This window comes from Scaptodrosophila lebanonensis, unplaced genomic scaffold (assembly GCF_003285725.1).
Source record: "Scaptodrosophila lebanonensis strain 11010-0011.00,11010-0021.00 unplaced genomic scaffold, SlebRS2 tig00001412-arrow-pilon, whole genome shotgun sequence".
NCBI lineage: Eukaryota > Metazoa > Arthropoda > Insecta > Diptera > Drosophilidae > Scaptodrosophila > Scaptodrosophila lebanonensis.
This window is the reverse complement of record NW_022060739.1, coordinates 6206722-6233647: the sequence shown is the minus strand read 5'-3', so window position 1 is coordinate 6233647 and position 26926 is coordinate 6206722. Positions and strand designations below refer to the sequence as shown.

Here is a 26926-nt window from a genome sequence, read left to right as displayed (position 1 = left end):
GCTGTGAATCAAAAATAAATTCCCCCTCGAGTCGGATTACATAGATATTAATGTAATTTAAAGACTTTGCAACTTTTTAGTGAATTATTTTGATGACATGAACTGTTCTATTTGTGGATAAATAAATTAAGGAATTACACTCGTATCTGCAATGGGTCCTATTCGTCAGGCAGGCATTCAATACTGTTAACAGCTTGGCACTCCACATCCTCCATTAAAGCTTCAATAATCGCAAACATCAACGCATTGTTATCGAATGAATCCTGCTGACAGATTTAGCTGAAATGCCCATTTAATTGACTCGTTTTAGTTTTAAAGCTGAACTCTAAAGCCAGACAGCGCTTCGGAGCAATTAAAATGTAATTAGTGGCGCAGCGATTCGAATTAAACGCTCAGTTTAACAATTTTTGATATAAATTTCGATGCAAAATCAGAGCCCAATCCCCTCCAGCCCCTCCAGCCCCTCCATCCACTCCATCGAAATGAAAAACAAGTGTTGCTTATTATTTTCTCAATAATAATTTATTATTATGTATTATTTTCAAACTTGTTCGCTTTGTTGTGTTATTGTTTTTGTTGCTGTTGCTGTTTCTGTTACTGTTGCTGTTGCTGTTGCTCCGTATTATTATTTTAATTCTCATTCATGTTTGTTGTGATTATGTACTTTTCTGTGTAGTTTTTGCAGCGAGCGGCGACTGTTGCACAATTATTTGTGGCATTCAACATTTATTTGCCATGTGTTTGTTTGTTTGTTTGTTTGTTTGTTAGTTGGTGTGTGTGTGTGTGTGTTTTGTTCTTTGCTCTTTGACTATTGTTATGACTAAAGTTAATGCGTACATATATATGTGTTTATATATGAGTATGTGTGTTGGTGTGTCTGTGTGTGTTTGTGTTTATATAATAGCATATGAAGCGTTTAAATAGTTGTTGTTGTTTTTTTTGTTCTTGTATTTTTAATGTCAATTTTTGTAACATATTTCAATGATGGGCATATAAATTTTCATATTATTTGCATGTATGTGTATGTATGTATATATTTAATAATTTTTTGTTTATTTGTTTAATGCTTAGTCAGAGTTGCCTACGCAAGTGAAATACTTCGAGTTAAATATTATGTTTAAAACTAATTTTAATAGTAGGCTTAATGCACGGCGCTAGTGAATAAATTAAAACTTACTTATTTGTAAATATTATCGGGTTCTCTTCCTCTTCAATAATGGCTTAACTAAAAACTGTGTTCTATGCCACACGCCCTCCATTCACCTCCATCTATCTGCTTAAACACTAGAAGCGGCGCTTTAAAATTTAAAATTAATATAAGTACATAGTTTTCGATTTATCTGAAATATGTGTTTTTGAATTGAAGCTACTACCAAGCACTGTTTTAATGTGTCTCTATTTAATGCTAGGCGTATCTACTAGCTTAGTCGCTCTTTCGAGTCGACGCGTTTTTGAGAAAAGTCTTTATATGCTATTTACAGAATGCAGCAATCTAATTTCCTCGCACTTTCTTATATATAGTACTCGTAGGTAGTATGTAGAACTGTAAGCTAACTTTTAATCGGGCTGCTCTACTTTAAGATGCTATTTACAACAAAATGGCGCAAACGTTTGCAACGTTCTATTCCTCCTCTCCTCCTGTTATCCTGTTATCCTCTTTTCCTACTCACTGGCTGACATATGAAGCACATGAACAATTTCATGTTCACCATCAATTTCCATTATATACTTATGTACAAACTGGGCATTATGCTAACTTGCGACTACTTATATAGTATAAGCCTTGGTGCCACGCCTACGTGCCATCGAGATATCGAATTCAATGCTGCAACTGCCGCCTGGATTGCACTTTGAGATCAAAAAACGCATCTACTTCAAGCTTACCGCCTTGGACCTGGGATGAGGGTCCCATTTAGTTGGCGCTGCCAAATAGCACCGAGTTCTTATAATAGGCCGTGGGCCGTTCGGCCAAAGGACTCTTCACATCGCGCTCGGCATTGGCAGCGCGGCTTTTGCGCTCCATTTCAAGCTCCTGCGCCAAAGACTCTACGGATATAAAGATGGGAGAGGGAAGGGAAATGTGAAATATTAAATTTAGAATGATTTTAGGTAAAATTTTAGTCGACTTAATAGCTGGTTTAAGTGTAAAAGAATTAATTGGCCTAATGTTTTTATTTTCAGTTACACTAATATTTCACCTGCAATCAACCTATAATTATGATATTGAAAAAGATGCTATTTTTAAAAATTATTTGAAACTTGATGTAATTGGAAGTCCGCTAACATTACAGCTTTATGAACTTATCACTGACTTTTGCCAAGACAAAAATAACAAAATCCCTTCAACATTTTTGCTTTAATATAACATTTCGATCCCCAAAACTATTTATGTAGATTCAAAATAAGCAAACCAATTAAAATGAATTCCAAATATGAATCTTTAAGTCGCTAATAAAATAATAAAACCTCCAAAAATGACAAAATAAAAATAACAAATTCTTGAACTTATAAATAAATACCCTTTTGTCGTATTCTCCCTATATATCTATCAACTATATCCATCATATGTCCATCAATGACATCATATTATACAGCCCACTCCATTCAGAGATATTTACATATATTCTCTCGAAACCTTCTTTAAAAAAAAAATATCCAACTACTCGACTCAGCTTTTACAAACACAAAATCTAAGCAGACCTCCCCTAAATTAGTTGTAGTTAGTTTTAACTTTAGAAATATTTGTAAAAACAAATCAAACCATGTTTCTTTATCAATGTATCACTAACAAAAAACAATTATCTAATTCTGTTTTTACACGGTTTGAAAATTACAAATTTCATATACTTGTATATTGAGATAAGGAACCAATCACCTATTTTTGTATTTGATAAATGTCTTTTTTACACGGTTGTTTCTGGAACCAATCTACCGTGTAAAAACAGAATTAGGCGTATATACCAATGCTATATGCATTTACTTGCAGTAAACAAAATGAAGGGAGAACAAACATATAGAAAGAATATAAATGCTTCGATTGTAATTCTTGAAAGTAAACCCCGTTAACTGAAAATTGTGAAGAGCCATATCTTATCCCTCTTGAGTTAACTTACCCGAGTAGTTCTGCCAGAAGGCGCCGGTGGCCATCAGGTCAATGCCCGGATAGTTCCAGGGCGCCTTTCCATTGCTGGCCGCCGCTGCTGCTGCGGCCGCTGCAGCCGCTGCCAGACTGCCCTCTGCTGCTGCTGCGGCAGCGGCGACAGCGGCCGCACTGGGGGCTGTGACGGGCGAGTGGGGGTCGTGGGAGCGCTCGTCGCGCTCACGACTGGAGCAGCGTGTTTGCTCATCGGACGCACGCTGACGCTCCATGGAGCCCTCGTGATCGGAGTGGGGCTCCCGCTTGAAGTGGGTGGGGCTCTCTGAGTGCTGGCGCTGTTGTGGCGTTTGCTGTTGTTGTTGTTGTTGTTGCTGTTGCTGCTGCAGATGCTGTTGTTGCTGCTGCTGCTGTTGCTGTTGTTGCGGCGTGGGCGTTACTGCAGCTGTGGGCGTGGCACAGCCGCGCGTTACATCACAGGAGCTCAAGGACTTGTCAGACTTATCACTGCCGCGACTGCCGCCATCGTTATCTATGGGGGTAAAGACAAAGCAGAGGGCGCTGTGTTGGTTAGAAAAGCGAAGGGAGGAACGAAGGGGTGAGGGGGTATTAGCCATGCGTATTGCGTGTGTTCGGCGGGTGCTGCACGACGACTGTTCAACTTACCTTGCTCTGGCCGACGCCCATTATCGCCGCTGCTGCTGCTGCTGCCGCACTTCGAGTCGCCGACGGCGCCAACGCTGCCAGCGCTGCCCGCACACTGATCCCCCTCGCTGCAGGCGCCCCCACCATTGCTCTTGTGCGGCGCCTGGCCGCCTCCCAACTGCTGTTGGTAGCGTATGCGTATCTTACGCTCTCGTCGGAAGCGCTTCTGATAGAGCACTGCAAGCACAAAGAGAGAGACGAAACAAGAGAGTGAGAGAGTGAAGGCAGGGGGAGAGAGAGAGAGACTTGTAACTTGAGCCGCCTGCCAACTCAACTGCGCATCCGCCTCGTGTGTGGGCGCCGCGAAGCAATTATGATTGATCCTGACTGCCTACAAAGAGAGCAGCAGCCACAGCTCTGTACGACCGTGGCCCATTAATTCAAGCGAATCATAGAAATTCAAGTCGTGCGCTCTGGGGTTGGGTTAGGTTGGTCCGGGTCTGGGTCTGGCTCTGGTTCTGGGCTTTGTGCCTAGTCGACAATCGAGCGATCAGCGATCAGTCAATGTGCGAGCACTGAAGCATTGTGACAGTCGTTTTGAGGGTGGAGCTGACATATCTAGCATTATTCCAATGCACAATGGAGCAAATGAAAAGCTTAAATGGGCAAAAATTAAGCAACATTTCTGGACTCCCCAAATAAAAGGCTTGAAAGAATGATGCTTTACCTGAAGACATGTGCAGACTTAGCCATCAGAAGAAGGGATTATATGGGATCAGGGAAAGAAGTAACACTTAAAAACTATCTCATCATCCAATTATGAATTGGGTTGAAGTAAACAATTTTAGAAATATGAATTTAATTAGGGGGTCAATATATTCATTTGCATTAGAGTACCACCACTTCGCGACGAAATAAAGCACAATAATGTCGAATTTCAAGCTGACAAGTAAAACGCAGAGACGCCTCATTTTTGTATTCTTGAAAGCATTTGTAGAAACAAGTCATTAACTAGGAAGCCTAGTCTTTTTGTCCACCATTTGAAGATATTAAGTAGCATTGGTAGGATAAGCTACTTAGTCGTTACTTTAATAAATATGCTATATACATGTATCATAAGCTGATTCCTAAAATACGCTAACGATCGGAAGATGATTTAAATTATAATTAAGACAAATTTTACACACAAGTTGCTGTTGCATTGGAAAAAATATACGAATATTAATATTTGACATTTAAATTAGACATATTTTCTTCAGAATCGCATACTAAGCATTACAAAGAACATTTTTCTTCAAAGTCCTCAGCAGCTTACAAAAGCTCTTATTGTGGGAACAACGGACAAAGAAATCGAAACCCAAATAGTGAATAGCAATACAATAATAATAATAGTAAGAAGACAGTTTTATGCCGTGGTCAGGCATGCAAATAAATTGCCTACAAATCTGTATTATTTTACAAGAGGGATTGAAAAGTAAATCTCAAAGAGGTTTCTTGTAGCAAGAATCCATATTTCAGTACACAATTATTTGTTTGTTTAAATCAAGTAAAATCCATGACATTGGTATAAAATTCAATAAATTTTCATGAAAATTATTTGTTTGTCTAACCATGTTTCAATTATTATTTCAAAACCACATACATATATTTAAAATTTTGTTTAAATCAAATGAATGAAATGAACGCCATGTCCATGAAAATATAATTTCAACTGCCCTAATTAAAAAATTGCAATTGCCAATAATAAAGCAACATCCCCAATACGATTAGATAAAGCAGTCAATATACCAGCATTATAAGATTTAAACTTTTTGAAAATAAATTACTAAGCAATAAGAAACTGTCCTCAAATCTAGGCGGCAATTAAATTTGGCAATAGTATCATAAGAAAATTGGAGCTTTCGCTGGCGGAATATTTTCACTTAGTACAATATTTCACTGCGAAATACTCCAATAATCCGAAAGCATATTGAATGTCCCACATGCCATATGCTTTACTATATACATAGTATGCATCGGTACGATCCACGTGGGTGGCATTGCGCCCACGCTTCTAATCGATATGTTCTTTTTGCAATCTGTGCAACCACAGCAACAACAACAACAACAACAACAGCAACAAGAAAACAGCCATCCGACTTCGTCTCGATGTTTATCGCAGTGTTTTGGCTTTATTATTAGTTGCAATTAGATGTTTGTGCTCCACGAGCAGTTGCAATTGCAGTTGCATGCAATTTGGCGCCCCAGCTCCGAAGACCACAGCAACATATGTTCTCAACTGCAGAGCGAACGGGGCGGCACCGCCATTTCTAAATGTAGTTTCGGTTTTTGATTTATGTTGTTTTGAATGCAAAGGCAGCGCATAATTTGCCCGAGATTAAGTTATAGCTGCCTCATGCGGCATGAGGAATGGGGCATGCGGCAGTGCAATTACACTCGAAATGCAAACTCGACTTGTGGGTGTTACACCAACTGTTGGGAGTCGAGCGGCGCTGAAATTTGAGGGCGGACATATAGGTAGCTATATAACTACCGAAACTTAAGTGCCTGGCGAGCTGATTGGAAGCCATCAGAAGTGAAGTCAACGCCTTAAATGCCAAAACAAGAAAATGCGCCAACTACGGGTCAACAATGTAAATGATGCCGATTTCTCAATGCTTATGTCTTATGCAATCTATGGGAGCTTTAAATTATGAAAGAAATACTGCCAAGTTTCGGTTTTGAGGATCGGCCAAGATTTCTCTTTAATTCCTTAAGAATGATGCTCACAAACTATGAATTCTAAAGTCTTGCTTCGAGTACCTATTCACCATTTCGGATTGACTGGAAAGATGGTCTGCATTGCGGCAACAAAGACATATGGACAATATTTAAGCCAAGACTTCTCTTTAACTTAAGCTATAGGGATTCTAGAGTGATCGATTCTTGTTTCGAGTCCCTATTCCCCATTTTAGATTGACTTGAAATATGTTTGGTATTGCGGCAGCAACGCCATATAGACATATTCAAAGACCAGATCCAGCTCTAGCGACTTTAATATGAAAACATATGGTTTAAATTACAAATTTTAAGGTAAATTACGACGAAATTGTAAGTCTCTGGTTAAGCAAATTAAAGCGCGTAATCAAACTTGTCCACCTCAGCCAAGTCGAAGCTGTAAAAAAAAACTATAGCAGTCCGTTCGATTTCAAAACATAACATTTTGTGCACGAAACTTTCGATTTAAATTAAATTTAGATCGTGCATACTTCTTTAACAACTTAACTCCTTTTTAAATATATTAACAAGTTATGTGTCCATAATAGCGCTATACTTTCAAGCTGAGTCATTAAACCAACCCCCAATCCTGCACACTAATTGACAACCCTTTTTAGAGTCATCGACTCATCCAAAAACATAACAAGCAATTAAAAGATGTTTGTGCCAAATGAAACTTTTTGTCTGTAACTAAAAGCAACTCGAATTCCACTCGCACTCGCACTCTCCCCCCCTCCTAGTTCCCCGATCAGACCAGAGACAGAGAGTCAAGCAACGACCATTATGTCTTATGATGTGGCGTCGTTCGTTCTTGTCGTCGTTTGTAGCTACTTTTTGCCAAATCATTCGAGTGTAACTAAATAATGAAATGATATTAAATTCATTTGAATTGTGATTTCTGTTGAAAAAGGCAGGCAAGCCCAACAACAACAACAACTCGAACAAGAGCAACCACTATGGGGCTCGAGGCTCGAACGGCAAAGTCTGCCTTAAAACCCTTTTGCGCTGACTTAAGGCAGCATGGTTGCGACCACCCCGAGCGCGGGAGAGGGGGGTACGCAGCATATCAGGTGTCATTGTCATTTGAGTCAGTTTGCATTAAGCGCACACGATTGGAGTTAAAACATTTGGCATAGTACGGAGTACAGTGGAAGCTCACATTAAGGGAAGATCTAGTTGTGCAGGAAATGCAGATATTTCCGAAAGAGACCCACTTTCAAAAGCACCACTAGCGTTTTACGCATGAAATTTGTACCTCAATTGGGTTAAATAGTACTAGAAGATTTACATCGAAGCATTTAATTTGCATCGCGTATTGGTTTCCTATATAAAGAGTTAATTGAGTTCCATTTATGTCAAAACAGTCCCACTTTCAAAAGCACTTCTAGCGTTTTACGCATGAAATTTGTACCTCAATTGGGTTAAACAGTACTAGAAGTTCGTTCTGGATTCGCATCGAAGCATTTAATTTGCATCGAATTGATTCCCTATATAAATAGGTCCTTGAGTTCCATTTATGTTATTGTGAGACTATTGCTCCCACATTTGGAATGGGGCTATTTGTGGAACATTTCACTGTTATATCAGGGCAACAAGAGATGGTTTCTTTTCAAACTTACCACGCAATTTACGCTCATCGACGAGCTGCCGTTCCAGCGAATCTTTGACCTCTCGTTCGCGCAGCACATCCATCTTTAGCTCAGCTGCATGGCCAAGAGAAGAAGCAAGAAAGAAAAAGGGAAAGAGAGAAAGAGAGAGAGAGAGAGAGAGAGAGGATGACATTAGTTACGGTCACGAGACTCACGACACAACGTCAGCGTCGACGTCGGCCACTTTGCATATCAAAGGCAGTTGGTCGATCGGGAGTCGTGGCATATTTAATGCTGCGGCCCACTCACCTTTCTCATAGCTAATCTGTCGCTCCTGTTGGCGCGCATTATCCGCCGCCACCTTCAGCAGACTCTGAATGTTGCGCAGCAGCGTCTCCGTCGATGAGGCGGGCACAGCGGCGTGCGCATCCAGGCCCAGCGGTCCGAGCGCCAAACCGCCCGCCAACGCAGCCGCCGCAGTAGCATCGTTGGCAGCGAGCAGCGCCTCGTTGGGCGTCAGAGCGCCACCGGCCGCACCACCCGCCGGTCCATTGGCGAGCGCTGGATTAGCCACAGCGACTGCCGCACCACCCGCCCCATTGGCGACGGCTGCAGCCGCCGCCAGCTGCGAGTAGTTGAGCGCCCGCTGATGCTGCAGAGCAGCCACAGCGGCTGGCGATTGCTGCAGAGCGGCGGCGGCAGCTGCGGCAGCGGCAGCAGCTTCGCGATCGCTGGCCGAAGCTGTGGGAGAGCCGCGTGCCAAATGCTGATGATGGTGCTGGTGCTGCTGATGCACCAGATGGTGGGCTGCCTGATGCGCTGCCGCGTGTTGTTGTTGCTGCTGCTGCGCGTGCGAAGCAGCGGCCGCATGCTGATGGAGATGTGCAGCGGCGGCGGCTGCTGCGGCAGCGGCCGCTGAGCCCGTGGACAGATTATCACGCTCCGTGTCACTCAAGTCTGTAAAGCACACACACACACATGCACAAATAGATGACAGAGTTGCATTGTCAGTCAAGTGAAGTCGTTGCTCGTCTCGCGTTTATCGTTATCGCTTTGGCATGCAAAGTTCACTCACCCTCGTCGTCTTTGCCGAGGCAGCGTTCATCGACTTCGGACTGATTCTCATCACTCAAGTTCTCCTCGTCCTCGTCCTCGACACCAATCACACCGCCCCGACTGCCATCGTCCAAGCTGCGGGCCCGTGGCGACGCCGCCGTTGAGTGACAATCGCTGCGTTCACTGCCCGCGTCGCAGTTGCTGCCGTGATCGGTGTTGCCGCCGGATTTCGAGAGATTCAGCACGGGACTCTGGCGCGTGGGTGAGCCTGCGAATGAGAAGACAAATTCCATTAGAGCCTCAACTATCTCGCTTTTCCTCAATGTTTCAACTCCACATTCACGACCTACTTCTAAAATTCGACAATTTTGTGTGCAAATTATTTGCCTGTCTGACCACAACTTTTTGAAAATTCATTTTATGTTGTTTAACTAGCAGTTGCACAGACAGTCTTAAACACTCACTAGTTTTGATAGAAGTTGTTAAAAGTCGTTACTTACAATTGCGTGAGCTCAGATCCCTGGGCTTTATGTCGCCCACAGCGCCGCCAGCGCTTAACTGTTGTCGCTCATCTGTACGCTCCTCGCGCAAACGCTCCAAATGCTTCACGATATCCTCGTAGGCGGCCCGACAATTCTCCCATATGCCCGATCGGGCCAATGCGTCCATATTAGCCGCAGACATGCCACTCTGTGCTGCCGCCTTCAGCATTTGGCTCTCGGGACGGGCATGCAGTCCATGAGGCGGCATTCCGGGGGACATGAGGGCCGCCGCGCCCGGATGATGTGCATTCATCTGCATGAAGGCCATGTGATTGATGGGCGGGGGATTGTAGCCGTTGGCCAGCAGCGGCGATTTCTCCAGACGATTCATATCTGCAATTGAATGTGGGCCATGGCGCATATTTAGATAAACTGTTTTGGAAATGAGGAGATAAATGTTGTGGAAATCTGGCTTACATCAGGTTGTCTTAGGTATGCTTAAATGTAAATCGAACAATTGAGAGGTGTTAATAATTGAAGCGACCAGTTTCAGAGGAAAAGTGGAGCGCAATGTGTTAATCTTAAAGAATGGCCGAAACGAATGGAGTAAGCAGTGTTGGAAGTTGGGCAGAAAAGCAGACTGAAAACAAAAACTTCTAGTGTCTTGGATGTGAGAAATCTGGGAAGTCTACAAAAGTATGCCTTTTACAATTTCCAGTACTTTAACAACATTTCTTCATTTCTATTCTTCATCTTCATTTATGACTGGAGATACAAGTATATAGTATTTCAAAGTTTTTAAAATTTAAACAAAATTCTAGTAGAAGAAATTAATCCTATTGGCTAAAAAAATATAACAAGAGAATTAACTTCTACAATTTATTTCATTACATTTATTTTAAAAGCTGAAAATGTTCGTTTAGTTGAATTTGCTTCTAAGCTCGAAATCAACAAATTATTGTTATAATTTATTTTGTTCGCTTTACTAATTAATTATGTCTTTAAGCTACAGCAATATGTTTAGAGAGGTTTGAATACTTGAATAATTTGGAATAAAAGCCTGCCATCATTGTGATTTGGCTTAAGCAGACCTGACTGCTGGCCAAGCAGATTTCTAATTAGATTTCTATAACATTTACTGCCGGCTAGCCTCAAATAGAGACGAGCAAACAAAACAGAGCTCGTTATATCTTTTTGTTGAATGCATATTTATGTAGACTGCCTCAATTGTTGGTAGATACATACTCGTATATATAGTAGCATGTGTGTGTTGTCTGGCTAGACAAATTGCAAATTATATTGAATATGAACTGACATGTTATATGTATAAATTATCTAAAAGCTACAAATGCCACCCTCGTGCCCGACAATTCCAGTCGGCCAGTCGCTTAGTTTTTTAATGGCGTGCAGACTGCCACCTGTTTCGACATACAAAGATACCTATATATAGTACATATATAGCCGGTATATATTAAATAGCTATTGTCTGCGCGGCCAGACTAAAAACGGCAGCTAAAAATACATGCACAACCACCTAGATACAAGAGTATCTACATATATGCTGCCCACTGAATTTGTTCTCAGCTCGCTTACATACATACATATATTGATTATATAGTATATACGTATATATATAAGTAATTTGTATGTATGTATGTATATGGGATGTCGATTTGCGCCGGCATTTGTGACAAGCTGTCATTAAATGGCTGGCCAGTGTCACTAAATTGCAACGTTTTATTAAATTGTCACAAGTTTCATATTTTTGTTGTTTGTTGTTTGTTGTTGTGTGTTTGTTTATTGTTGGTTTTGTATCTACGAGTTTGGTGCGCAAATGAAATTGCACAAATGTTCAAAGTGCTGGTGCCGCACACTTTTGAGAATGCAATTAAATTTTTAGACTGCATTCCAGTACACACTATTCGAGTAGAATACTCCCGTGAATAGTGCAGTATCACCTAAAAGTCAACGCCCATAATTCACTCAATGGAGGCGAACAGAGCAGATGAACAGAACCTACATACATACATATATGAGATGCGTGGCGCATCTTTTGATGACTCCGTGACTTGGCAGGTTTTGGGAAGACTGAGGCGTCTAAGGCGCCGCCGGCTGCGAGTTCTTAAGAAACAGAGTGTACCCAAATGAAAGAGATATTCGACTTTTATATGAACATATTAAAGCCAACGAATGTATGTGAGTGTGTATTCGTACAAATCACGACTAGACACATTAATAGAAAGGGGCGTGTCGCCTGTCAGCATTTACAATGCTCAGGAAACCCTAGAGATAGAGAGAGGTTGTTCGGACAGATACAACAGATACTCGCGTATGTAAAAATCAATTAAATTGCGCGCACAGAGTCTCATGTTACTTTTCTATGTACTTATGATAATTACACAACAACAACAATAACCACAACAACACAACAAATACACATAATGTACGAGTATCTGCAACAATTCAAAAAAGAAACCACAAATGCGCATTGAATCTGTATCTGCATTCGAATTTGTATTTGTATCTCTCTTTGTGTGTGATTTCCTGCATTACAAATCATATGCCTGCCGATTTCGGTTGATTGCTATTTGCTGCCTGCTTGTTGGTCCAAAACAACAGAAAAACGGCCTTTATCTCAAGACTCAAGACTTCCTCGAAACGTGAACAAGAAATCACATCGCGAGCCGAACGCTTTAGGTACATTTTGTATCCGTCGTAATAATAAAGCGCGCTGCAACCAAAGTGGCATCCACAAATCAAATGTTGCCCGTTCTGCCCTCAAACATGGGCTGCCACTCTGGATCTGGCTCGGACTCTCGGCCTGCAATGGCGGCTAACTGTGCAGAGGAAAAAGTACGAGTATCTGTGAACGCTGCTGGCCATGATCTGCAACTGCCAGGCTGCGACTTCAAATGATTTCATTTACAATTCAACTGCATTTGCTGATTGATTTCCACAACAACAACAGCAACAGCAACAACAACTACTACTATTACTACTTGAACTCAACAGATACGTCGTTATGTTTACGACGCTGCCGCTGGGCACGACAGGCATAACATTTCAATTCTTCTTTCAATTCATGACATACTCGTCCATCATCGACTGGCCAAATTGGCTGGGAATTTCAATGTCTAGCCAATTGGCAATCGCCAATTTACTTACCACTAATATGGCCATTCTCGTAAGCATAGTCCCCATTGTCGAGTCGATGCTTCTTCAGCTGCGGATGCTGTGTGAGGTGCGTCGGGGGCAGCGATAAGCCAACGGGGCCCCGTTTCGGCGGTCTACCCGGTCTGGAACTGCGGAATTGCAGAGAGTTACTGTTGGGTTGAAACAATGACAATGGCTTGGTATCAGTAAACGGTGATGAGCACAATATGCACAGACCAACAATAACAGAGTGGATAGCGGGGAGGATTGGAGGGGTTGTGATTTCACTTCTGGGTGAATTGTAATCGTAGTTGTGAATTGTGTTTACTTGGGGAATTTGAGTGTGCTGCGTACATTGTTGGCTGTGTTGTGCTGCATTATTAATTTCAGAAGAAGAAATTGACTTAAATTATAACATACAAGATTGATTAAAAATATTATTTATTTTAAAAATATATTTGAGAGTTAAAAAGAGCGAAAAATGTATAAAGTCATTATAGAGTTTTGTATAAATATCTAACTACCTATAATTAACAATGAAACGGAACCATTACTTGACCAAATACAAATATATCATTATTTTTAAATGCTTCATAGATTTATTAAACTGAATAAGATACAAATTCAGTTTAGGTTTAGCTGTAGTTCAGACTTGGCTTGAGTTCAGTTTTGTGTATCAATACATTCACACTTTTTTTCAGATTTAAAATCCAGCAATCAATGAAACTGTTAGATTTCTTTGAAATTCTATAATATTCTGTATTTCTGTAACTCTCTGAAAAGTGAAACTCTTGTTATTCCTTTAACAAGTGTTTCGTTTTTCCCAGTGTTCCAAGTGATTTCCAAACGTTTCTTTAACAACTACGTTTATAGAACAATGGAATTAAACTAGCTTCGCAAAGTTTTAAAAGTATTTCTGAATATAGGACCAGATGGTGTACAGCTTTTCAACGGAGAATATCATTTTTGTACCCAAAGTGAGTGAATTGGAAACCTTAACAGATATAGGGGAGGCGTACCTTTTATTCATTCGAATCCGAAAAAAGTTTAATGTAATATAGGTATGTATACTATATGTACAAGTATTTCTATATTTTATTTGAAATACAAACAAAATCTTAAAAAATCATCCCTGATATAATTCTACTTCATGGCAATAGGTATTGTTAACAATAAATCCACCACAGTAACAATACGTCTACATATGAAACGGCATTGTTGTTAACAATAAATCTACCAATGAAAGAGAAACTCTACAGTTCTATTGCTCGTAGTATAAGTTTTAATATTTCTGTAAGATCTTAATAGGCAGCCCCCTGCCGCAGAGCTTCGCACGCAACATTTCTGTGGCGATCGTAAAAAATGTGCTACCGATTTAATTGTGTGCCATAAAAAGAATAAAGAAAAATAAGAAAAACTATTTGCGTTCTTATTTAGCGTAATTTATGCCTGCAATTGCTGTTATTTGCTTTGAAAATATTTAAACAAGTCTAGGCAAATAGTTCACATACCGACCACAATGGTCCCAAAAAGCACAAACAAGTTTACAGAGCAGGAAGTTGTGACAAACAATACTCGCACTGGGCTAGAAGTTAGATAAAGGAGATCTGTATCTGGTTGCGGCTGCAAATAAACAAATACTAGTAGCCGGAAACTAAGCAAATACTCGTACACGATGCTGGTTGAGATCTCGAGATGTTTTTTGGGGCCAAGCGCCAGCTGTCGAGTGAATCAGAGATCCCCTATGTATCTCTCCACCTCCAACCATTTAGATTGGAGCCGCAGGCACGAGAGCAATTAAAAAATTACACAAAATATTTTTTTAAATGTTTGTGCGCAACAAACACAACAAATAATCGTACACAGCCAGACAAATAAACACAGGTAGCAGTTTCTAGAAGACACAGATTGAAATATTTATGGCCGTAATTGTGCGTAAGTGCAGCATGGCATGTTGGTTAACGCAATTGCAAATATTTACAGTTATTTAAACAATAAATATTTGAATATCAACCCATTTACTGCTTCTGATTCTGCTCCGAGACTTCATGGTGCAACGCGGTTGCACGATTAATGGAGTCACTGTTCGTTGGGTGCATGGGGTCATGTTTAATGTTTAATATTTAATATTTGGCATTTAATATTTGGCCTCTGCTAATGAATCGCACAACTTTCAATTCGACCATAAAAGAAATGGGAATAGCGCACGATTTTAAATTAAATTTAATACTTTTTATTTTCCGCTAAGCCAAATCGGAAGGTCGAAGCTGACGTGCAGCATGAGCGCCCATTTATGTTGTTGTTGTTGTTGCTGGTTGTTGCTGGTTGTGCGTGTGTCAGTTGGGTGTATTTGAATGTCAGTCAAGTTAATGAATTTATGAAGAGTGTTTCGTCAGTTGGGGCAACACTTGTTCTTGTTAACGGCGATAAGCAGGGCGACTTCGTGTATCGCAACAAGGTCTGTTTGCTTATGTTTGTGGGGCACTTTCATAGAAAAGCTTTCTGCGCTGAGTGAAAAGTGCATAGACGCGTTTATCTTGTTTGTGATAGCCCGAAATGGGGTTTCTTCATAATTCTCGTCATTTGGATAAGTTCGGATAAAATCGGATAACGTCGGATAACGGCATTATGATGTCCTGACAGTCATTTGCCTCTTCAAAATTTAAATAAAGCACGTGAAATACGAATAAATAACACAAAGTCTAGTTCGGTTAGATATGTAAGTAGTACTACAAAAAAACATGTTTGTACATACGGTGTATGTATTTAGTTGTTTGTTTTTTAAAAGATATATAATCTTTTGATATTTAGAACTAGTTTATTTGCGCAAATGCCTCTAAAACAATATGCTGTTTAAACAGAGTGAATTAAATAAACGGATTTTGGGCAATTTTAAATAATGCGAAACACTAATACTATAATTCTAATAACTGTCCAGTTTATCCAGTTCTACAAATATGCCTAAAGAATGAAGATCTTTAATTGTGTGCTTTGTTAGACTTTTCTAAATAATTTATGTTATGCCGGATAAAAGCGAGAGTAGTTCTCTAAAGCCGGACAATGGTTATTAATGCATACTTCAAATAGTCGGCAACGGATAACAATATTGTACGATAATTGTAAAGCAACCATTTTCAAAGAATGAAGTCCTTTGGTTATAAGCTTTCTTAGAAAATATGTAAAAACGATGATCTGCCGGATAAAAGCGAAAGTACTCTTCTAATGCCGGATAATGGTTATTATTGCCTCTATGTTTACTTCAAGTAGTCAAGTATTGAAACTATTCGCTAAATGTAATATATTTAGCTTCGGATAAGAATGTTTTACGATATTTGTAAAACAACCATTTCCAAAGACTGAAGTCCTTTGATAATGTGCTTTTTTTGAGTTTATAAAAGGGTGATCACTTGCCGGATAACAGCGATAGTTCTGCTATAATGCCGGATAATGTATATTTCTGCAGTAATGCTTAGCTCAAGTACTTGTGTGTGGAAATTATGCGCCAAATGCAATTTGTTCAGCTGCGGATAACTGTTTCTCTCTCCCTCTTATCCGCGCGATCCATGCGTACACACTTTAACTGTCAGTTAACTAATTTATGCACCGTCGCCACTTGCAGCAAGTGTCAAATTTTGTTGTTTTTTACGTTTTTACCCGCCAGCAACAACAACATCAGCATTGATGACGACGACAACCACAAACGTTTAGTCAGGAATAAACAACAATTTGTCAAAATAGTCGCACAACTACAACAAGTACACGGGGGCTGCCAAAACAAAACCATCAAAGTGTGGCGTTGTGTCCGAAACCGGTTCGTCGGCTCGTCGGTTTCTTTCGTGTCCGTGTCCAGGTCCAGGTCCAGGTCTGGACCTGGGTCTAGATCCAAATGCAAAAGGCATCGCGAAAATTGCTGTGTCTGGAAGCCAAAAGCAAACCAGTTTGCAGCTGTGCTGTTCAGTGCTGTGCGTCGCCTTCTCCTTTGCCAACAATATGTAATACATAAATATATTTCAATAATCAAGGGATAGCCGAGTTGTTAATTATTGACTTGTGGCACAGCAGCCGCCAAAATATGCAACACTTACGGGTACGAGTACGAGTACGAGTTCGAGTCGCTAACTACGACTAGTACGAGTATGAGCCCATAATATCCATTTCGAGTGACTCTACACATTTCCAATTGCATAAATGTGGGGCGTGGCCGGCATTTGTCAGCGCATTTTATATAAATACGAGTGTAGTACTCGTGTCTACCAACTTGAAGTTAAACTCAACGTCAACGTTAATGTTAACGTTAACGTTAACCCACTGCCCACGGGCGTGTCTCGTACGATTGTCGTTTTAAATTGGCAAATCAATTAAATTTATGGCCACGTTGCCACCTTGCAACGAAGCGTGTGATTGCAAACGCGAGTAAATCAATGAAATGCAGCAACAGATAGATTTTTCATAGCCATTATGCAATGCCATGTAAGTCGGGGCTTTAATTGAATTTCAAATTGTTTTCATCCACTGCTCGCATGCCATTTGTCTATTAGTTACCATCGCCTTTGAACTCTGGCGCATAATTCTCTGAGCCGCTTGCTTCGAGCTTTCCACGAAGAAGCCCTCGTCATAGACAAAGTCAAAGTATTCTTGGCCCTAATTGTCCCTTGTAGTCGGCTCGGGTTTCAGCTCAACTCGTTTAGCTGCAGTTTCTGGAATTGGCTAAACAATACGTTTTATAGAATTCTGCTGCAATGCGCTCGGCTCGTCTCGTTTGTTTTCAATGTCAGCTCATGTTGTTGAATTCATTGTAATGCGGCATGCAAATGTACAAATGACATGGCAGTGCTCAGAAGGGCCGACCCATTGCTAATTGTGGGTTCTGCAACCACTGTAGCATGTGTGTCCCAAATGGACTACGAATTGGCGGGCCTGAATGCTCGCATCGACTATTATTGAAGCGCACATTTTATTTGAATGGCCATACTTCAGAAAAGTTGCAATAATTTGAAGAGCAGTTCACAAGTTGTCAGCAATGCGCGCACTTCTTAAAGGCAGTTACAGTGTTGATCAACAACTTAATTATAAAGTGTTGATCAACAGCTTTAATTATTAAGTGTTGTACACTTGACGTCGATTGGAAGAGAGCTCTTATTTGTCAATAAAGTGAAACGTATGATGACGATCTTCATTAGTAAATAGCAGTTTTTAGTCTTAAGATGCTTGAATAGTATGATTCTTTAAAATCAGCCATAAAGGATTATGAATATATTCATGAACACAACAAATAAGTGATTTTTCTAATCTTGAACTAACTCTCTATTAAATATATATTATTATGTTTGTTTGTTTTAAAATTTTAGGCCTTATTTTAAGAATTGTTGGACACGTTGGATTGCATAGATAGCTGTTGTTATATATTTCAAAACTGCAAACATTTTAAATGAATTCATATTTCATTTGTTTCGTTATTGCTTTAGAAGCTTCCATTCCTAGCACTCTTTTTTTTGAGAAATAATTATAAACTAATAGTGCTTTGCAAAAATTATGATTGCATTACGCTAGTAATTTTTTAATTTTAATTCATAATTTTTTAATTAATGCACGTCTTTAATCTGCTACAGAATATATTTTTGCCTTACCTAACATTTTAAACTCTCTTTTGGGAAATTATAATTCAATTATAATCCTAACATGTAAAAGTTTTCAAGGCCCAGCAGTATTGGGCACACTATAATATGTAATACACTATAATTGTTGCTTGCAGTGCCATTTCCATATTCGATTTCTTTGGCAGGCAACAGGGGCCCACTCGTAAGTATTTTCGCATATTTCTGGGCCAGTTTTTGTTTGTCTCCTCATCTGCCTCTGCGCAGTGCAGTTCACTTCAATTTCAATTGGCGTGCTAATAACTCATTTAGTTCGCATAAAAATTGCAAACATGCAGAGCTGCTTTAATTTTGCCTTTTTTTTATTTTTAATTCAATTTTTTGTAGTGCTGCCTGCAACTGAAACTTTGTGTGTCGATGTGGATGTCGTGTGTGCGCGCCTTTTTCTTTCAACAGCCACAAACAAACTGCTAATACCGCTGCCACCCAGTAAGGCAGCCAGTGCGGCAGGTAGGTAGCCAGGTATAGTGAGGCACACAATAGGCACCCATACTAAGTATATACTAACTATATAGCCCGCTGCAGATCCGCCCCCCAGCCGTCGCGAACATCTCGTGCGCGCGCATTTGATTTAACTTTTTGCTGATGCTGAGAATGTTTTGGCGGCTGCGTCGGTTTGAGGGACTGGGCGGGGTGTTGGCGCTGGTGGGGCCTGCAGGGGGCTGTGTAATTATTTATTATAAAAATAAATTGAACTATTGTTGCTTCATTTATATTAACAGCAACAATGCGGACGATGCTAGAGCTGCTTTTGTTATTTGGTTACACTCAATTAAGTCGCATTTGCAAAATGCAAATAATACAGAAACAGAAACAACAACAACAACAACTCACACCTCGCAGCCAGGCGTTGCAACGGTAAAAGCACATTTAATATTTTAGAAATTTAATTAAATTTAATATAATTTTACACTTCTTTTCGACAGCCCGCGGAGTTGCTTTGACTTTTCTGATTTGAACAGTTTTATAGTTGCTGTTGTTGTTCTTGTTGTTAGCAATAATCATAAATTACAGTCGGAAAAAATTGCATAGCATTTTGATTTTTAAACAAATTATAAATCACTGCGCTATCGTAATTTGTCTTAAGTTATTTGCAATCAATTTTTTTTTCTATCGTTATATGTCATGTCTGTGTTGTTTAAAGAATTGCATTCATAGACTTGCATTGAAGGCATTAAAGATTTGTGTACTATTTTAAAAAAAGGTATTATTTTAGATGTAGTTATTAAAACAGAACGCAGTCTGACTAGAGAAACGGAATCTTGAAATATGAGATACCGAATCAAACCAGCAATCGTAATGATAGGCTGAATATTTTTAGCAAATTGTTTCTTGATCAAATTTGTGATTAATTTTAACTTATCTCTTAGATTCCGTATACTCTCCAATGACCGAATTGGGTTTGTTTTGTGCTTTAGTTTTTCATTTTCTCTCTTAATGGGTCTTTTCATCCAACAGACTGAATTATATGCGATCACAGCGGCAAATATTTTGCCCACAACTTGAAATATTTATTCAGGTAATAAAATTTTAGTAAAACCTGAACTGTATTAGGCACAGTAGATAGATATAAAAGAATGTTTTAGTCTATTTTAGTTGTAATATAATACAAGTCTCATCATTCTGGCGTTTTTTCCTGGAAAAGTGTGTGTGTTTTATTTAGAAATGCTGCAGAATTATCAGATAAGGAAGGATACCCATTTTGGACAACTTTCTCATAGTTTTTTTTTGTTCATAGTTGAGATCTGTTTTCTATAGTTCCCACAAAAATTTGCCAAGCTCAGATGATTTGCGGCCAAGCCCCCCACATATTGAGGCTATCAATAAAAATTGAGTTGAAATTTGTCAACAAATTAAAGTCGCATGGAGTCGAAGTCAATAGATTGGCATTGTTTTCTTACAAGCTTACAAGAGCGCGGGCAATTTGCATATTTGCGGTTTAGTTCAGCTTCATGAAAACTACTCCAATTTACGGGTAAGTCGAAAGGTGTGCCCACAAGCCAAGTCATAACACGTTTGGCCGACTGTCTCTCTCTCTGTGAGTGTGTGTGTGTTATTTTTTTCTTTATTTTCTTCAGCGATTTTAAACGGCATTTTAGTTAACGTGGCGCGGCTCCAAAGAGACAACGGCCAACTGTCAACTCAGATCGAATTCAATATGCTAAAGCCAGCAAGGCAAACGAAGCGGCAAAATGCGTTGCCCCAAGCCGATTGAAGACTGGACGGACTGGACTGCTTGACTGACTGACTGACTGACTTAATGAGTGACTGTTGAAGTGAGTGCTTGTGTAGGCGCACGTTAAATGTCAGTGTCAATAGTTCTTGATTCTCTATATACAAACGAGTATTGAGATAGATGTTGTTTTGCTTGGCTAACAAAAGCGCCGAGTTCGAAAAACCAAAAAAAAAAACGTAAATAATATTGAAAAGAAAAGAAGAAAGAAAGACAAAGTGCCATGTGGAAAAAGCCCAAAAAGTAGGCAAACAAATATAATAAAAATTATTGCAACGTAACAAAAACTGATGAGCTCAAGAGTGTTTTAGAGTGAAAAACAACATTAGGAATGCGAATATAATGACTTTTGCATTAGTGTGTCCTTTTTGTCTGCCGCAATACATATGTACATATATATTATACAAGTATATATCTATATTTCTCCTACTAATAGCGCTTCTTTAGAAAACACAGCCAAGTACTCGCACTGTGCCCACACACCTGTCTCTGGAACAGGACAGACACCGTTATATTAACGCTTATCAGCACATTTACACGCTCTATTTACGCTCTCTTATCCTGTCCACTCACACAGACACACAAAAACACACACACACACACACAGAATAGACTTGCATTTCCGCACTTTCGATTCACAAAACTCGTTCGGCCCATATCCGTTCACAAACAACACAACACAACGCAACGCGAACTAAGTAATTTAATAAACACATTTTTCGCTCTAAAAACTCTCAAGTGTACATCTCTATATATGCGATCGATTAATGCCGCTGCTCGAATTTATAAAATTGCCATAGTTTTTATTATACTTGAATGTTTTACCTCTCTGGTGGCTTGATCGATAGGCATCTGCAATTAAAAAGAGAAGAAGAGAGAAGTGAAGTAATACACAAGCAACAACAAAATGCAATATATGTAAGTATAGTAGTGGTGTGTTTAACTTTTAAGGAATAATATTTCATTGATACACGCTGCGAAAAAATAGCTCAATTGTTAATACATTTTTTTTTTATTGGATATTTTGTGTGGGTCAGCAATAATAAATTATTTCACTCTTCTCCGGAACGCTCTTTTCCCACTCTGCGGAATTTCTTTCTCTCTCTCTCTCTCTCTCTCTCTTTATAATAATTATATTAGCTACTAAATAACTCCAAATTTATCGGATAACGGAAAATATATTTTGTAAATATTTTGTTTATTGTTCTATTTACAGTTCTGTCTTCACTTGATGGTGTATGGCCGGTTGGGAGCTAATTTGATTCGATTTTTCCTATTCCTATTCATTATTCTTAAGTTTATATTGTTATTATTATATTAAAATGAACAAAATTATTAAAAAACAGACCCCCATAATTATAAACTATAACTAAACTAAACAAAAACACGATTTTGAAACAAACTATAAATAATTCTAATAGTAAATAATTCCAATTGTGTTTTGCATCCTTGACATTTTTTTTTATTTTTATTTAAGTTTTTTAAATAAATGCCTAACTTATTCTCTCGTTCCCCAAACGTTGTATTGTTCGAATTTTGAAATTTGTTTTCGGCTATACTATTTTATAATACTTTCTTATTTTCATCATTGCTTTGCGAATATTATGAAAATTATGATGATTATTATTTGTATTATTATTCAACCTTATTGTAATTATTACGATGTTATTTTTCTTGAAGTGCGCCATAAAACTTCAATGCCAGGCAATACAGTGTGAAAACGCACACGCCCATTCCCTACCCCGCCACCTCTGAACCGCTCCTGCCGTGCCTTCAGCCTGCGGCCGCCCTCCCTCTTTCTCTCTCGCTCTCTGAATGCGCAATAAAAACGGTTCGAAAAGAAAGCTTACGCGCTACAGCAGCAACAACAACATTACAACTAGAATACGAACAACAACAACAACAACTACAGTTTGTAATTACACTGAGCACATCCACACACACAAACACACTCACACACACACACGGCTCAGAACACGCAGTGGGGTGCGAGCCCGCTTCGAAACAGGACCATGGCCAGGCCACTTACATAAAAACTGCCTTTGGCGGTTACACGCGTTACCCTTTTTGGACAGACCGGCAGAAATGCACACATGTGTGTGAGTACGTGTGTGTGTGTGTGTGTGTGCGTTTTGGGTCTACTACATACATACTATACATGTCCGTTCTCTTCTTGTTTCAATTTAGCGCAAGTTTTTGTGCTAATAATAGGCTTAACCGCATTTTTAACTGTTCTTTTGGTCGGCTGTTGGCCGCACAGGCGCTACAGAGCCACAGAAAGACTTAATTCAGAACCTGGCTAACTAACCGACTGCCTGAACGGTCTGCCTAACTAACTGATGGCCCGCTGAGTCTGAGCCCAAGCTCTTGCTATTTTTACAGCTCTTGCGCTGTTCTGGCCATTGTTTCATAATTAACAAGATGGGTTTCCATTGCATTTATTGTGGTAAGTCAGCTTTGGTTTTTACAAACGGTTACGTTTTAAATGCTTTCTACTGCCAACGGGAGGCGACGATTGCATGGAAAGCAGGCTATTTAGTTTTAGCATTTGAAGTTAGAGTCGCATTGAACAGAAAACCTATTTCAAGAGAATTTAACACTTTCCTAACTCTGCAGAAATCGTAGACAAACATTATTAATATTATTATCATTATTGTTAACAGCATTGACATAAAAATTGGAATTTTCAATAAAATTCAGAACTCAGAGAAGCAATCATCATTTCAGATCGTAAATATGTTAAAAGTTCTTAGCTTTTGAATATCAGTATGAACTTAACGATCTCTCTATGGAATACTGATTTTTGAATCGATCACAAGGATATTTGCAAGATTAACTTTCCTGAATATAGGCTATACACAATTTATATTTCTGATTTTTTGGCTCATTAAATAGTTTGGTAACAAAAAATTGAAAATAATTTTTAATTGAAACAGAAACAGAAACATCTCTATACCTAAAAAAAAAGTCATGGATATGTGAAGTACTTTTTGTATACCAATTGTTCACTATTTGGTACTGTCTTCTAATAATTTCTAAGCTCAAATGATATATTAATTTATACAATTATTGTTTAATTTAACCTTAATGTTGGAGAGATCACAACCAAATTAATGCTGCATGTTTTTAAAATCTTCAAACTGTACTACTTGCTTAAATTGTTAAAGCCTATGCGATCTCTATAATTAATAATGATAATTTAAAGAAAAGGGTGAGTGCTTGCTTATTAAAACGAGGCGATTTTAAAATTTTTCGAAAATGATTATATATGTTTCCAAATAAGTATTGACTTTAGAAATACTTCTTTCTCCATTTAATTCGATAATATCTCTTTTATAACACCGATTAATTCTTATTTTATCTATTTATTATTTTAGAGATTATAACTCATAATGTTGATTAAACATTTTTTCACGAACTCTCTTATCAACCATTAAATTTTTTCCTATTTGAATTATTAGCAAATATGTAACAATGATTGTACTTCGATTAGAGATCACTCTATTTTACTTGAGAGTATCTTTACGAACTCTCATCAATTTATTAATCATAGAACATAGCCCTAGCCTTTAATGAGAGAGGTCAGGCTTTCATTGAAGCCACACCTAGAAAGTTTGTGTGCAAGTGTGTGTTTGGAGTGCCTGATTGCCTATTGGAATATTTTTTGCAACGTTTTTTCCACTGAAACGGAAATGCTTTGACAGCGGAGCAGAAACTACAACAAAACTTTTCGCCAACTATTGTTAGAATCGCTCAAAAATTACGCAGCTCTGGCCATGTTCTGGTGCCCGGAAGGGCGCTGGTGGGGCCCAGTTGTTAGCACTGATGGGGCGTGGCAGCCGGGGGCGGGGAAGTAGGGCCAGCAGCAGTTACGTTTGCATTGCGTATTTCCGCTAAATGTCATCGCAACGCAAATGCAAAGTTTTTTGATTAGTTGCCGGGTATACTTGAATGCAACTCTGTGTGTGAGTGTGTGTGTCCAGGTAATCGATATCAAGCCGATTACTGGATGCAAGTTCTATTTGTATTGGCAACGCGTGCGTTGCAAATGTTAAATAGTGCTGGGAGTTGGTGGGGAGGGGGAGAGCAGGAGGGACAGCACACGCAATGGGGCATCTAATTTTCAGCGTGCGCCGCGAACGGAAACAGGAAATGAGAAAATTTTGTAGCAGTGACTGACTGCTGAATGCCAACTAAGGCAAGAACTGCAGCGACTATAAAAAATATAATAACTACAGTAAACACTTGCAATAATGGGTGATAATGGCTGAGGGCCAGATCTGGCTGCATAGAGACTGAGGCTCTTGCAAAAATCTAGCAGGATGTTTAAAAATTATGGACAGCATAAAATATTGAGCCTTACAAAAACAATGTGAGAACTTTCTTTAAATGTCCAACGAATATTTAATAATTTATTCGATAGAAAATCTAGTTAGAAATCTATAAAAACTGAAACTCTAAAGTTTACAAATTGTGGCGTTAAACGAAGTTCTTTAAAGGCATTATCAAGTCTACTGAGATGTATTGATAAATAGATGCTGTTGTAATATTTCTAGTTGGGGTCCAAAATTAGTTTTGTTTGACACGATATCGGCGGAAGAACCGAGATATTTATTTGAAATGTAATTAAAAAGCATGCTGATCTCATCAAGCTAGAGAATTTCACCTATTTTTAGAAATTATTCACCCAACAATCTAGCAGCTTGAGAGAGTCATGGCTTTATCTTAGGAATATGCCCTTTTCACAATTATTTGAGCAGAACCTAAGTTTTTTGATTAATTTACACATTATTTCTTTAAGAAGCATAAAAAGGAGACTATTCTCTAGCAACTTTATGGTTCTCACTATTCTTGGACACACTATTTTCTGCCCTCAAAGGCCCTACTGTACTGCACTGAGCAGTTGAGCTTCGGTTACCTACCTGGCAGTGGTGCAGTCCCTGTAGAGCACATCGAAGTCCTTGCAGGAGAGCAGCTTGCAGCGATTGACGCCCGGCTGAATGGCGCCGAGGCCGCGCAGGATTCGCACCTGCTCCACATTGCACACCAAGGGCACAATATCCAGGCGCTTCAGCTTGGTGTACACGGTATGGAGACCGCCGACCAGGTGCTTGAGGAAGAGCTCGAAGGCCTGTGGCAGGCAGAGCATGGTCTCATTACTGATGATGAAGGCGGCCACTTTCTGGCCCCGGTACTCGACCAGCTTGCACTCGTTGGCGCTGGGATCGGATGTTGAGATGGGCGGCGGCGAATTGTAGGAGCGAGGGGGCACATGGTGATGGGCCGCTGCCATCAGTTCCAGTGGCGAGGCGTGATGCATCATTTGGAGTGAGTTGAGCAGACCCAGCGAGTGTGGGGGCAGGCCGTGTGGCATGCGGGGCGGCAGTCCGGCGGGCAGACCATTCGGTGTGGGCACGCCGCCCACATGTGGGGGCGGACTGAGCTGATGATGTTGCTGCTGTGCCATTTGGGCCATCATCGAGTGGTTGAGCGAAGTCACGGGACTGACGGCGTTCGGATGACGGGTGGGGGAGCTGGCTGGCGAGCAGCTGGACCCGCGACCCGTATGGGAATTCCGGCCATTGGGCCGATCATCGCCAGCGCCCCGGGAGCTGTTGCTGCCGTCACGATTGCTGCCGTTCTGTTGTTGTTGCTGTTGTTGCTGTTGCTGCTGCTGCTGCTGTTGTTGTTGGGCCGCTGCTGCTGCTGCCGCTGCAGCGGCTGCTTGCTGTTGTTGCTGGTGATGCATCAGCATCGCTGTGGTATTCATGTTGTTGTTGTTGTTGTAGCCGTTCGGGCTCCCCAATTCACGTGCAATTTTGTGTTGTTGTTGCTGCTGCTGCTGAATATGTTGATGATGCGGATGAAGAGGACTCCTGCTGTTGTTGTTATTGTTGTTTACTGATGTATTGTTGTTGTTGTTGTTGTTATTATTATTGTTCATCGCCTTCTCATGCAAAGAGTCGACGGCACTGTATTCACTTGTCACCGATTGGCTATCATTGACAGAATCCATGCTTCGTCATTGGTCACACTTTTTCATTTTATTTTTGGCGTTTTTATGCTGCCGATTATTTGTTTGTTGTTGTTGTTTTTTTGCACGCTTCGAATATTTCTTTTATGTTTTTCTTTTTTCTTTTTTTTTGGTTTGAAGTTCACTAAAAAAGAATAAACACACAACCATTAAATACCTAATGAACTTTTAATTCATTTATAATTATTGCTCAAAATTATAATTATGGGTTTTGTGCATTTCAGTGCGA

The 26926-nt window shown here is 39.7% G+C and overlaps 1 protein-coding gene across 1 annotated transcript; it reads right to left on the bottom strand.

The window, feature by feature from the left end:
• Positions 1 to 891: 891 nt before the first annotated feature.
• On the bottom strand, positions 892 to 26704 carry LOC115631270. The gene is made up of 15 exons (XM_030527982.1): positions 26359 to 26704; positions 25586 to 26325; positions 21489 to 21515; positions 12789 to 12925; positions 9642 to 10016; positions 9161 to 9409; positions 8945 to 9042; positions 8828 to 8863; positions 8395 to 8767; positions 8116 to 8199; positions 3761 to 3976; positions 3555 to 3626; positions 3449 to 3501; positions 3114 to 3417; positions 892 to 2046 (listed from the first exon to the last, which is right to left on the bottom strand). Exons 1-15 carry the CDS (start codon positions 26677 to 26679, stop codon positions 1913 to 1915), a joined length of 3219 nt encoding a protein of 1072 aa, XP_030383842.1. The 5' UTR covers positions 26680 to 26704; the 3' UTR covers positions 892 to 1912.
• Positions 26705 to 26926: the final 222 nt, after the last annotated feature.